Raw genomic sequence first — 14,869 nt, forward strand, 5'->3', positions numbered from 1 at the left:
TTTACTGAAAGATGTTAAAGAAAGCATGCATAAATGGAGACATAAATCATGTTCATAGATAGAAGGTTCAAAATTATAAAGAAATCAGCTGAAGGACAATGGACCTATAGGCTCAAGGCCATGTTGGTCAAATTCTAGCAGGTTTTTTGTGGAACTTAAACTGATGCTTAAATTTATATGAACAGCAAAATCCCAAGAATGGCAAAAAAAATCAAGAAGAGCAGGGGAAGCGGGTATGAAAGTGGAGGAAGGAGGGTGTAAAAGTAGAGGAAGGAGAGGAAATAAAAAAATAAAGAGGGATAAGTAGGAGACATGCCTTAACAGAGGGAAAATTTATTTTGAAGTTATAGCAAATTGAGCAGTATGCTATTGGAAATAAATTAAACAGTAAGATAAAATAGATATTTAAAAAAAAGATTAACAGAATAGATAAGCCCAGAAAAGACCGTGCCTATACAGGCACACCTCCTTTTATTGCACTTCACTTTATTGTGTTTCGAGATAATGTGTTTTTTACAAATTGAAGGTCTGTGGCAACCCGGTGGTCAAGCAAGTCTACCAGCGCCAGTTTTCCAATAGCATTTCGTGACTCTTCATCACATTTTGTCAGTTCCTGCAATATTTCAAACTTTTTCATTATTATTTTATTTGTTATGGTGATCTGTGATCAGTGATCTTTGATGTTACTATTGTAATTGTTTTGGGTCACCACAAACCATGCCCATACAAGATTGCCGACTTAATAGGTAAATGTTGTGTGTGTTCTGACTGCTCTACCAACCAGCCATTCCACAGTCTCTCTCCCTCTCCTCAGGCTTCCCTATTCCCTGAGACATGACAATATTGAGATTAGGCCAGGTAATAACCCAACAATGCCTCCTAAGTGTTCAAGTGAAAGGAAGAGCTACTCATCTCTCACTTTAAATCAAAAGCTAGAAATGATGAAGATTAATGAGGAAGGCCTGCAGAAAGCCAAGATAGGCCGAAAGCTAGGCCTCTTGTGCCAGTTAGTCAAGTTGTGAATGCAAAGGAAAAGTTCTTGAAGGAAATTAAAAGTGTTACTGCAGTGAACACACAAATGATAAGAAAGTGAAACAGCCTTACTGCTGATATGAAGAAAGTTTTAGTGGTTCTGGACAGAAGATCAAACCAGCCACAACATTTCCTTCAGCCAAAGCCCAATTCAAAGTCAGGTCCTACCTTTCTTCAATTCTATTGATACAAAAGCTGAAGAAGAAAAGTTTGAAGCTAGCAGAGGTTGGTTCATGAGGTTTAAGGAAAAAAGCTGCCTCCGTAACATAAAAGTACAAGGTGAAGCAGCAAGTGCTGATGTAGAAACTACTGCAAGTTATCCAGAAGATCTACCTAAGATAATTAATAGAAGTGGCTACACTAAACAACATACTTCTAATGTAGACAAAACAGCTTATACTGGAAGAAGATACCATCAGGACTTTCATAGGTAGAGAGGAGAAGTCAACCCCTGGCTTCAAAGCTTCAAAGGTCAGGCTGACTCTCTTGTTAGGGATTAATGCAGCTTATGATCTTAAGTTGAAGCCAATGCTCATTTACCGTTCTGAAAATCCTAAAATTAGGGTTCAGAATCCAGCAAAGAAAAGTACCCTAAGTCTTAGTTGAAATACCTGAGGTACTACATCCTATAGTCAGGGAGAACCAAAGGGACATGGAGTCTTGGAAAGATTACAGCCTAGATTTGAATTCAGTTACTGACTAGATGAAGGCAATCTGCTCCTCTCCTGCCAACCAGCAAACTGGATAAATTCTCTTTCTGGAGGTAATTAATCCAAAACTCCTATAATTATTTTTTACACATATTTGACACTGACTCAAAAATTACTAAGTTCATACCAAGAAATAGGACTAAAAAGCCAAATAACAGAAACAGACTTACAGACAACCTGGATGTTGAGAATATTAGGTATGAAATTTAATATAACTATGACTAATTGTTCAAGAATGCAGAGGATAATTCCAATAGAGAACAAAAATCTATTAAAAAGAAATGGAGGTGTGGTTTCTGGTAATGACAGAGTAGCTTAATTAATCATTATAAAATCAACATACAACTTTTTAAAAAGGCAACCACTTTAAAAAATGGGAAAAAGGCAACCAGAAACTAGAGAGAAGTCAACCCTTGAAATATGGTAACAACGATGGGTAAAATTTGCGAGTTTATGTCTTTTGGCCTGAAAGCACTCTCCAGACTGTGCAGCCGTATTCTTGGTGTCAGAGGTCAGATTTCAGTGTTGAAAGAGCACTTGGACAATTAGGGAAGATACACCAGAATGTAAGGCTCCACAGAGCAGTAATCCCTCAAATCTGCATATAAATCTGACCTAATCATTGACTGATGGAAGAACTACATATGCCCCAGGGGACACCCCAGCAGCCTAACAAAAACAGCAATAGGAAGGGGAAAGAACCAAGTGAATATTTCAGCTGCTACTCAACCAAAGAAAGACTAAGTTTGGAATTTAAGAACAGTCAAGTTAAACTAAAATAAAGTCTACTAAATTAAAAATCAGTCTTCAGGAACATAACTGAATCCAGAGTCAATAATTACTAGAGATGTGAAAAAACAGAAAGTCACTGAATGTTCTGAACACAATGAAAACTTATAAGACGTATGAAAAACTGGAAAATGGGACCTAGAGTTAAAAAAAAAAAAGTTGGCAGAAATGAGCCAAATGTTGCAATTAGCAGACAAAGATTTTTAAGGAAGCATACAAATATGCTGACAGATTTAAAGGAGCATAAAGATCAAAGAAAATAACAGAGCCTTGGTATATGCAGGAAAATATCAAAGTCTAATGCATATATAATTGGATTCATAAAAGGACAGGAGAGATAATGGTATGAATATATATAATGATATGAATGAAAACTGACTTTTCATCAGAAACAATGGAGACCAGAAAACAATGGAATAACATCTTTAAGTCTTCACAGTAAAGAAGACTGGGTCAGCCTACAATTTCTAATTGGAAAAAAAAAAACCCAAAAAACCCTACCCTTCTAAAGGGAAGGTAAACAAAAATAGTTCTCAGGAAAAGGAAAACAGAAGAGTTGTCACCAGAATTACAGACCAAGAAATGCTATAGGAAGCTCTTTAGCTGAAGGGAAAAAATACCACTGAAAACTGAACTCTACAGAAAAAAAAGAAGAGCACTGGGAATGTTTTAAAGAAAAGAAAGAATATTTTAAGGAAAAAAAAGGACTTTAAAGCTAAAACCATAACACTGTGGATACATACATATATTTATAATGCATGCTGATGTAACTAACACATATGAAAATAAAAATATATAGCACAGAAGAAGAGAGTGAGGTAAATGGACTTATATTGTTGCAAAGTTCACATATTTTATGTGTAGTACTATATTACCTCCAAATAGAGTGTATACTAAAAATACATGTTATAGCATATTGTAATCCCTGTTGATCAAAAACAAAAAAATGCAGATATAGATAAGAAGCCAACAGAAGAATTAAAATGAAATATAAAATAATAATCACTTACCCTAAAAGACAAAAAAACAAATGAATAAAATAGCAAAATATTAACCTAAAGAAACTGTTGAATTTCATAAGAAAAGCTCAACCTAGCTATATGCAATGTATAAAGGACACTCTTTAAATACAAAGACACATGTAGGTTGAAAAAAAGGAAGGAAAAAGATAGAATATGCAAACAGTAACAAAGCTGAAGTGTTTATATTCAGCAGATAAAATACACAGCAATACAAGAAATATTTTCAAATAAAGAAGGACATGTGGGGACTTCCCTGGTGGTCCAGTGGTTAAGACTCTGTGCTTCCACTGCAGGGGGCCCGGGTTTCATCCCTGGTCCGGGAGCTAAGATCCTACATGCCACGCAGCATGGTCAAAAAAATTTTTTAAATAATAATAAAATAAATAAATAAAATTTTAAAAAATAATAAAAAAGGACATGTAATTATGATAAAAGGGCCAATTTATTAGAAAAACAGAACAATTATAAATATGTGTATACCTAATAACAGAGCTTCAAATAATTAATGTAAAAACTGGCAGAACTAAAGGAAAAAATAAATCTATAAGCATAGTTGGAGACTTAATACCCACTCTCAGTAACTGATGGAACTAGTCCAAAAAAAGAAAGCCAGGAAATAGATATAAACACTACTAGCTACCTTCACCAGAATGGCACTTACAAAAAACTACTCCCCCAAACTGAGTAATACATTTTTTCCAAGGGCATATGAGATATTCATCAAGTTCGACCACAATAAAGAGTCTCAAATTTAGTAAGATTGATATTTTACAGTGTATATTCTCTGATCAGGACAAAATTACGTTAGAAAAAAATGAATAAAATCTCTAGAGAAGCCCCAAGTATTTGTACTATTAAATAAAAGGAAAAGGAGAAAATATTTTGACATGAATAAAAATGAAAATGAAACACTATAATTGGCTGGATGCTAACTCAGTACTTAGGGGGTTTATAGTTTTAAATGAGAAGCAACTAAAACCCAACATAAGGAAAAGAAAGGAATATTTTTTATAAGTCAATAAAATAGACAAAAGATGAACAGATAAAAACAATAAAATCGGGCTTCCCTGGTGGCACAGTGGTTAAGAATCCGCCTGCCAATGCAGGGGACACGGGTTCAAGCCCTGGTCAGGGAAGATCCCACATGCCGGTGAGCAACTAAACCTGTGCACCACAACTACTGAGCCTGCGCTCTAGAGCCTGGGTGCCACAACTACTGAGCCCACGTGCTACAACTACTGAAGCCCATGTGCTTAGAGCCTGTGCTCCACAACAAGAGAAGCCACCGCAATGAGAAGCCTGTGCACCCCAACAAAGAGTAGTCCCTGCGTGCCGCAACTAGAGAAAGCCTGTGTGCAGCAACAAAGACCCAGTGCAGCCAAAATAAATTAATTAAAAAAAAAAGTAAAATCAAAAATTAACTTTCTAAAAACACTAAACAAAACTGAAAGAAACATATCAATGAAAAGAGAGAGTATTACTACAAATCTTACAGATATTAAAAGGATAAGGGAATAAAATGAACAGCTATATGCCCAAAAAAGTCAACAACTAAGATAAAATACACAAAATCCTTTAAAAAAAAAAAGCATGATACTATGTTACCCTAAAGAATCTACAAATATTAAAAGGAAAAGAAAGTAGCAGCACAGTTTCATTTCAACAAATTTAAAAGTAAGATGAAATGTACAAAAACCTTAAAAAATGCAACTTTCTGAAATTGACATTAAGATGACAGAGAAAATCATTTATAGATGAAACTGACTTTCTTATCAAAACCTTCCCCCAGGGGACTTCCCTGGTGGTGCAGTGGATAACACTCCATGCTCCCAATGCATAGGGCCTGGGTTCGATCCCTGGTCAGGGAACTAGATCCCACATGCATGCCGCAACTAAGAGTTTGCATGACTCAACTAAGGAGCCCACAAGCCACAACTAAGGAGCCCACCTGCCGCAACTAAGGAGCCCACCTGCCGCAACTAAGACCCAGAGCAAACAAATAAATAAAAAAACAAAAAAACCCAAAACCTTCCCCCCAAAGAAAACAAAAGACCTATTTAGTTTCAAGGGTAAATTCATTCGTATATTTAAGGAAGAAATAATTTCTACTCAAAGGTTTAAAATGAAGGAGAGGGAAAAACATCATACAACTCATTTTTGAGACCAGCATAACCACGTACCAAAATCTGGCAAAGACACCATAAGAACAGAAAACTATACACCAGTATCCCTAAAGAACATACATATAAAACCCTTAAAATATTAATCAAATCAAATGCAGCAATATATAAAAAGGATAATAATACTTCAGCAATACTAACATTCAAACTATTTTTTTAAAAATCAGTGTAATTCAGAATACCTTGTATTATTTAAAAAATGAATGACCATCTTAAATAGATGAAGAAAAAGTGCATGACAAAATCACTCAATTTAAAAATGGGCAAAATATTTGAACAGACATTTCACAAAAGGAGCTACACAAATGGCCAATAAGGACATGAAAATACACTCAGCATCTTCATCAACATGGGTTTGAACTGCATGGGTCCACTCATACACAGATTTTTTTCAGTAAATACACACAGTAGTAGATGATCTGGAGCTGGTTGAATCCGAGGATGCAGAACCACAGATATGTTGGGCAGACTATAGAACCTGAGCATCTGCAATGGGTCCTAAAACCAATCCCACCGCAGATACTGAAGAATGAGGGTACAGCTAAATACCAACTACAACAGTTAAAACTTTAAAAGCTGCAGTTTATCAATTGTTAGCAAGGATATGGAACAAATTCTCATACTTTGCGGGTAGGACTGTAAATGGAACAACCACAAAGGAAAACAGCTTGGCAGCTTCTTATAAAGTTAAACATACACCTACTAAATGATTCAGCATTTTCATTCATATCTTTATGTAAGTAAAGGGAAAACTTATGTCCATACAAAGACTTGGATACAGGTGCTCCTAGCAGCTTTATTCATAATAGCCCAAAACTGGAAACAACCCGCATGTCCACCAATGGATATAGAGACAATTCAGTACAAACAAATGCAGTAGTCCCATACAGTGGAATACTACTCAGCAATGAAAAGCAACAAATTACTAATACATGCAACAACACTGCATGTATATCAAACACATTATGCTGAGCAAAGGAAACCAAACATAAGAATACAAATTATATGATTCTGTTGATTTGAAACCCCAGGAAAGACAAATCTACAATGATAAGAAGCCAATCAGTGGCTGCCTAAGGTATAATGGGGGGACTGGCTGGGAAGTCTCACAAAGGAGGCTTCTGAGGTATTCAAAGTATTCTATGTATCTTGACTGAGGTACTGGGTACATGAATTTAGCCTTTTGTCAAAACTCACTGCACTGGAAGACAATGATGACTTCCTAGGTCACCATCTTCCAACATTTACTCCCCAAAACAATACAGAACAACAAAAACCACAGCCTCAGCATAACTTGAAGACAAAGAATACCCAAACTTCAAAACAAGAATAAGTGAAAAAGGAAAACAATTCCCAGTGCATACTTTCTTGTCCTATTGCGACCAATTTCCCAACCCACTCACCCCCACCTCAAAGGCTTTGGGTAAAAGGAGACTAAATAAAAACTGCAGAAGAGACACCAGAGAACTAGTGGCAGGCATAAGGATGAAATAATGGTTGTCCTGGTAGATCAAAGTATGGACTACATTCAATTAATTTCATCCAAACAAGAGATGACTAGGAAAACTTCAGAGAACAGATTGAAGGTGAGCATTTTAATATAAAAGTAGAACTACAACTAAAATATAGGTGGGGATGAGGAAGGAGGACTAATGTACAAATATTTATATATTGTGACAAATAATGCAACTAAAAATGGGAGAAGATAGAGAAAAAAGAAAATAGAATATCCACACACTGATTTTTAAATAATCAACTGGTAGAAATTAAAGAATATCAATCCAAGGACAAACATAAGACTGTAAAACTTCTAGAACAAAGCATAGAAGAAAATCTTTGAAACCTTGGGTTACACAAACATTTCTTAGACAAAACATGAAAAGCATAACCTATAAGAGAAAAAAATTAATGAACTAGACTTCAGCAAAATTAAAAACTTTTGCTCTGTGAAAGACACTGGTAAAAGAATGATAAAACACACCACAAAGAAAATACTTCCTAATCACTATGTGACAAAGGACTTGGATCTTGAATATATAATGAACTCTAAAAACTCAATCATAAGAAAAAAAACAACTCAAAGGAAAAATGGGCAAAAGATCTGAATAATACACACTTCACCAAAGAAGATAGTATAAGGATAGCAAATAAGCATAAGAACAGATGCTCAACATCTTAAGTCATTAGGAAAGTGAAAATTAAAATGACAATAATAACAACCACTATACACTTATTGGAATAGTAAAAATCAAAAGAATTGGCAATAACAAGTACTGACAGAGTTGGAGTGCAACTGGAACTCTCATCACTGCTGGTGGGAATGCAAAAGTAAACAAAGTAAACAACTTTGGTAGTTTCTTAAATAGTAAAACACATACTTACCTAATGACCCAGCAATAATACTCTTAGATATTTACTACAGAGAAATCAAACCTATGTTCACATAAAAATCTGTATGTAAATGTTTACAGCAACTTTATATAGAATCATTAAAAAACTGGGAACATCCTAATGTTCATCAACAGGAAAACGGATAAACAAATTTACATTTAGACAATGAATGCTGCTCACCAGTACAAAAGAACAACCTTCTAATAATCAAAATGATGTAGATAAATCTCAAAACAATGCTGAGTGAAAAAATTCAAATGCAAAAGAGTATATAATGTAATTTTCCATTTATGTAAAGTTCAAGAATGGACAAAAATGATCTATGGTGATGGACATAAGAACAGTGGCTGCCAAAGGCAAGGGTTGGAAGTCATTGATTTGAAAGGAGCATAGAGATGATGGATGTGTTCGGCATCTTGGTCTGAATTATGATTATACAGGCATATGTTCGTCAAAATTCACTGAGCTCTACATTTAAGATTTGTGCACTTTACTGCTTATAAATTATACTCAATAAAGTACTGTTAGCTTTTTAAAAAGGCATCATTAAATTTATTTTATATAAGTATTATTCTGTCATCCCCTTCCTGTTTTTTAAAAAATTATTAATTTCTTAAACCAGACCAAGTTTTAACTATTTAATTTCTTTACCTGAAGGATGCTGTTCCATTCTCTTTTATTTTGCTTTTCTGAATAGATGACTGAAGTGACAGAACTTTACTTCCTGGCAGGGTAATTTGCTTTAGAATGGAAGCTATAAAATCAAAAGAAGAAAGAAAAGGTAAAATTTAAAAAAAGCAATCACACTACATTAGGAAAAATTCAGGACAAGTTATGTTTAATGCATATAGAATAATCAAAGAAAATTTCAAGCTGCCCTAGAACTATGTTTAAATTCAAACATGACAATGAATTTATTCCCTGCACAAGAAATCATAAAATTAAGACCTCTCCCATTTCTTTTTATATGGTCCTCAAATTGGCTAGAAAATTACCAGCATTATAAAAATATTATGCAGAAAAGGTGACAGAAACATGTTAATAATATATCCTTTATAGTGGTAGATTTAAAAAACACATAAAACCTCTTTTATTTGTAAGACTGACTTCCAAACGTAGGGAAAGAAGCACATTTTAAAAAGAAATAAGACAATAGCAAATTTTATAAGTTAAAAAAAGTACTTTATTTACTAGTAGATTGTTTTATCTAGTTACAAAACACCATGAGTGGTGCTTCTTTAATCTAAAACAACATACACCCTTAAAAAGTGGCTATGTACAAAGAATATAATAAAGTTATCTTTCAGTCTTCTCTCACAGGCCTCAACTTAAAAGAAATCTCTCTTCTCTTAACAGTGCAAAAGAAAAGTACGGAAACCCATCCATCATGTTCCAAACCCAAGGGATGAGCCAGAGTCTACCTTGAGAAAACTGACTGGTAGGTACTGCAGTGCCCACTGTCACCTTCTGTCCAGATTTCTGGATGGTCAATGCTGAGGAATGGGAAAGTGTGGTCACTTGTTTTGCAAGGCCTCCTGAAGGCTGCTGGACTACCTGAAACAATGAGAATTATTAATACAGTCATTCAACTAGACCTGCTTTAGGAAAGAACAAGCTTTCAATTGTAACAATAGAACAAATGATTAGGCTCACCTAACTAAATATACCTTTATCGTAGCATCACAAGAAAGCCTACTTAAAATTTAAATTTGTATGTAGCAAAATTATCTTACTCAAAAGTGAAAAACATGACTATCTCACACTATAATTTTCAGAGTGTAATTCAAATTTATATTCTGCTAAATTTAAATCTCCAAATAGACCCTATTTTCATCTTTTAACTTAACACAGAAAATTTCAAACACATACAAAAGCAGAGGGAACAATAAAATGAAACCACCTATACCATTATTACCCAGCTTCAACTATGATTAATTCTTGACCAATTTTATTTCATCTATATCCTTACCCACTTCTCCCCACTCTCAATTATTTTAAAGCAAATCCCAGATATATCTTTTTATCCATAAATATTTCAAAATATACCTCTAGAAGATGATGACTTTCAATCGGTTGTTTTTTTAAAAGTATCTGAAAGATAACAATGCTACAGGCATTCTCCAAGATAACAGTTCAAGAAATCCAGAGGGTGAGGGTTGGGGATAAAGGAAGAGAAATTAAAGTAATAGCAGGGCCTTGTTTATAGCTTCAAAGAAGAAAAAACAGAATAGCAGAGTTTCATTTTTTCACTTCAAAGAAAAAAAACAGTCACCATGTATTTGAGCCAGCTATTGAGAGCGAACTATTTATAAGTCCTCAAACTCATATATGGCTAATATAAATGATCTAGGAGGTAGACTTCATAATGGAATTCTGGAGGTATAATTTATTCTATACTCTAATTTTTTGTAAATAAAATTGTCTAGTGCATATTACTAAACAAAAGTAACTTACAAGAAATCCAAAATGTCCCAATAAATAATCTTATAGGAACCAATGTTCCTAGAGAAAAAATACAAGTTGGAATAATCCAATTGCCATGATTCTATGAGAACAGACTCTTGAAAGAGAGAAACAACTCTTGAAAACAATGATATATTTCAGTTGAGATCATACTTATGTATTGTAAAGTCCTAGGAAACAGATTTAAATTCTATAAAGTAATACACATTCAGAGTCCCATTTATGCATTCAGATTGAAACTCAAAAGAAAACAGAAACACTCCTAACAATTCTGGCATACCTCCCTATTGTTCATATTTTCTTCCTTGATATCTTTTATTTGGTATTCTTTTCAGTATTTTAATTACAAAAGATAGTAATAAAATGTTATTAGAAATTTGCTTATGAGTTAGTCTTCATACCATTTTTGATGGGTACTCAAAAATATTAAAAAAAAGTAACAGCCTAGAGACCAGCCCCTGAGGTGGAAGGAGGCTCTATGCCTCCTGGGGTCCTGCCAGGAGGGGTGGGGGCATGGAGGCCAGAAGACCCCAGCATCAGCATGTGGCCCTAGCACAGAACAAGCTGGGGAAGGCAAGCCTTGGTGCCTGCAGGAGGGCTCCCAGGCCAGGGATGTGTGTGGCTCAGCCTACAGCCCACTCCAGGGCAAGTTCATGCAGGGAGCAGGAGGCAAATGTGGCAACTGATTTAATAATCCTGGATACCCATCACTCCTCATCCTAATGAGGATGTACCAATGAGGATGTATGCTACCAAGTGCACCTAATACACTTGGGATCACATGTGCAGTATATTCCTGCACACTTGCTGAGCAAAATAAAATACAATGAGAAAGTATAAAACAGTTCAGTAGTCTTCTTTCAAAGAAAGTACCATTTTTAGACCACAATATTAGGCATCTTATGGACACTGATATTAGAGAGATGGAAATTGGCCCAAAGATGATACATCTGCTCTTACTTGGCAAGCAAAACAAAGAGCTATTATATTTTTAAAAACATGTCCTTTATTTACTTTCCCTCCAAAAAAACCACTAGAAAAGAAGAAGAGTAAATAGTACATACCTTAGCCTTTTCTCTTGACAAGTCAAGTTCTGATGTTTTACTAGGATGTTAATTTAATGTTCTATAGTTTATAGAAACTGCAGGTCTAGAGCTACACAATATTCTTCAGGTGACAGCTATTTTTTTTTACATTAATTATGATTTTTACACTAACTATGATCTGGAATATCTGACATGGAACTGTTCTTAAATTCCATAAGGAAAGGAAGCAAACAAACACAAGTACAGATTAAACTAGTAGATGAAAACACCCTTCACACTCTGCTTTCTCTATATTTCGACCCCACCAACTCCTCTGTTCATAAATACACAGCAATCAGATACTTAGCTCTAATAACTCAAGCAGTACATGCACACAAAGTTACTAAAGGGTAATACCTCCTCTAATTTTTATATAGTATTCAATATGTGACTACTGGCACACACTCACTGAGGTTGAGTTCTAGAAAACATAGGGCCCCAAATGAACAAAAACTGTAGTATAAAAAGTCAGGAAATAGGGAATCCCTGGTGGTCCAGTGGTTAGGACTCTGTGCTTTCACTGCCGAGGGCCTGGGTTCAATCCCTGGTCGGGGAACTAAGACCTCGCAAGCTGCGCAGCATGGCACCCCCCACCCCAAAAAGTCAGGAAATACATGTTAGTTGCCACTATTTCTTAGGAACAGCCAATGTGTGGTTCTTGTGCCACTACTCATATTCTGGGACAAGCATACATCACTAAATACCACCATTTCTATATACCCACATGCAGCCTTAGAATCTTTCTTAACACAGAGGTCCAGTAAAATCCTATACTGAGAGTTGAAATGTATTTGCCATGCCCAATCTAGATTAAAATTCAACCTTGGCAACCTCAGAATATGCTGTTTTTTCAAAGGGCCTTCTAACCACTTTTTAAAATTTGCCCAAATGAATTCTTAATTATATTACCAGCTTTTATAGAAATCAGTAAATGCTGCTTCAAATCGAGAACTTATAAATTTCTGTTAAAAAAGTTAAATGTGCTTATTTGTATGATGATTTATATGAACTTTAACAACAAGCAAAACTAATCTGTGGGAGTCATTGCTTCTGGAGGTACACAGGTGGGGACTGACTGGGAAGGGACAAAAGGGAACTAACTGCAAGGTGATGGTAACACTCCATATCTTGAAAGGGTTTGAGTTACACAGAGGTAAGCATTGTCAAAACTTATCCAATGTTACATTTAAAATTTGTGCACATCACTGAATATAAATTTTAGTTAAAAGGAAGAATACAGTAAACAAATATTGATTGGTAGTTAATGATATGCATGCATTAAAATTGTTTAATTTTTTTAGGAAGAAACCTTTGAAATGTATCAAAAATTAAGATTGATAGGTGGATAAATCAAGTATAGTAACTGTAAATAGTGGAATCTAGGTGGTTGGTATATGCGTGTTCACTATAAACTTCAACTTTGCTATGTTTGGAAATTTTCATAATAAAACATTTTCTTGAATAAGGCAAAAATAAGACAACGTACACACCGTAAATATTGTCTCTAAATAGTCTATTTTCCATAAATTCTAATGTATCCTCACCAAACTAAAACCTAAAAAAATATATTCTTCAATTAAATTTAAATGAACTGGCATTAATCAACCTATATATTAAGACTACTATATGAACCCTGACTAAATTATAGTCCATGAAGATTTTTCGACGTAACTCCTGATTATATATGGAAAATAAAGGGTAGTAGGCCTTACTTGGATTCAGCCTCTTTACCAAATCTTTCATTTGTCCTATTTGACAATCAACAACTGAATTCTACCTCTCCTGTCACTCTTAACAGCATGCTAAGAAGAAAAAAAAGACAAACTGATTACTTAAGTCTGGATCGTAGTAGATCAGTCCAATATGAAACTGACAGTGAACTACTTGACCCAATAAAACAATAATCCTTGTTTTGTTTCCCACTCAATTTTAATTTCAACTTCTTTAACAAAAATACTGGCCACCAGCACACTCAGAGACTGAAATTTATACCTTGAAAATGTTTCTCCTTCAGTGAGAAGTGAAGACAGAGACAATCAGCAGAGTTAAGCCTCACAGAGCATTTCATATAAAAATGTGTATTCTGAAATTCTTTAATGATTCCCTACTTCAAAATAATTAGGTACGAGACAAAAATATGATGCAACAACAACAAATTTTTTCTAATATTCTGGGTCAATTTATTTTAGGAGATCAGTTTTACTTCGATGAAACTGAAAATTACATTAATAATATACTGATAATTAGTTGTTTTTCTCTTATATCCACAAAACAGTAATAGTTGGAGAATGATTATTGAACGTACTTGGCCACTTACTTATCAAATGTCTACAATTCTGTTAAGAAAGAAATGCAAGTAATAGTCACCTGGGGAAATATATATCTGAAATAAGGAAAATATCTATGATAATACTACAACTTCCTGCCCTATCTCCAAATAAAATTTTTTTTAAAGATTTTACACACACACACACACACACACGATTACTAAGAGTAACAGTATTCAGTTTACTCTCTAAAACTATACACCTTTTTTCTAAAAAAAGAAACCCAGAATTTTCTTTCTCATTCATTTTTGTTCACACATGTGGATTTGAGAAGCTTATTAATTTTTTGTGTTAAAATTAGTTATTAAAATTTATCAAAATTTAATTTAAAAAATGATGAGACATTAAAATTTAGCTCTTTTAAATTAAATTAACTTTTCTAATTACATTTAAACTGAATTACTATGACAATGTTTAATTTAAATTAAATTTAGCTTTTGCTCAATTATGTGTAAAATAATTTTTTCACCAATATCGTAAGGAAAATTTTAAGCATCAAAACTCCTGAAAGCTTCTACTTATTATCTATCCACCACTGGTAGATTCTAATCCAATTCATCCACTCTCTTTCATTAACTTTTTAAAAAAGGTAAAAATGTCAAGCTCTGCTTAGTTGTAGTATATAACATCCTATAATAGCTGCTATGCCAGAATTGGTAGACAACCAATAAGATTTATCATTTAAAAGAATTAGATTCTTAGATGAAATCCGGGAACTACTGATTAGGTCCATATTTCAACAATTCAAGCATTTGAGGACCAAGATATACAAAGCACTATGTTGAACTACTGGTACAAAATGAAAAATTTACACCTAAAGAAAGTGTGAACAATCCTAGCTAATTTACTTGATGAGAACTTTAGCAGATC

General features: G+C 34.2%; 1 protein-coding gene across 3 annotated transcripts in view; it reads right to left on the reverse strand.

Moving 5' to 3' along the window:
- Positions 1 to 14,869, reverse strand: part of TAF4B (TATA-box binding protein associated factor 4b) — a 125,989-nt gene that overhangs the window by 83,671 nt on the left and 27,449 nt on the right. For all 3 annotated transcript variants that reach the window (XM_032603620.1, XM_032603618.1, XM_032603619.1), the window contains exons 8-9: positions 9,546 to 9,678; positions 8,776 to 8,878 (exon numbers count right to left, since the gene is read on the reverse strand). In XM_032603620.1, the coding sequence (XP_032459511.1) occupies positions 8,776 to 8,878; positions 9,546 to 9,678 (236 nt within the window). The remainder of the gene's footprint in view (positions 1 to 8,775; positions 8,879 to 9,545; positions 9,679 to 14,869) is intronic.

This window comes from Phocoena sinus, chromosome 14 (assembly GCF_008692025.1).
Source record: "Phocoena sinus isolate mPhoSin1 chromosome 14, mPhoSin1.pri, whole genome shotgun sequence".
Lineage (NCBI taxonomy): Eukaryota > Metazoa > Chordata > Mammalia > Artiodactyla > Phocoenidae > Phocoena > Phocoena sinus.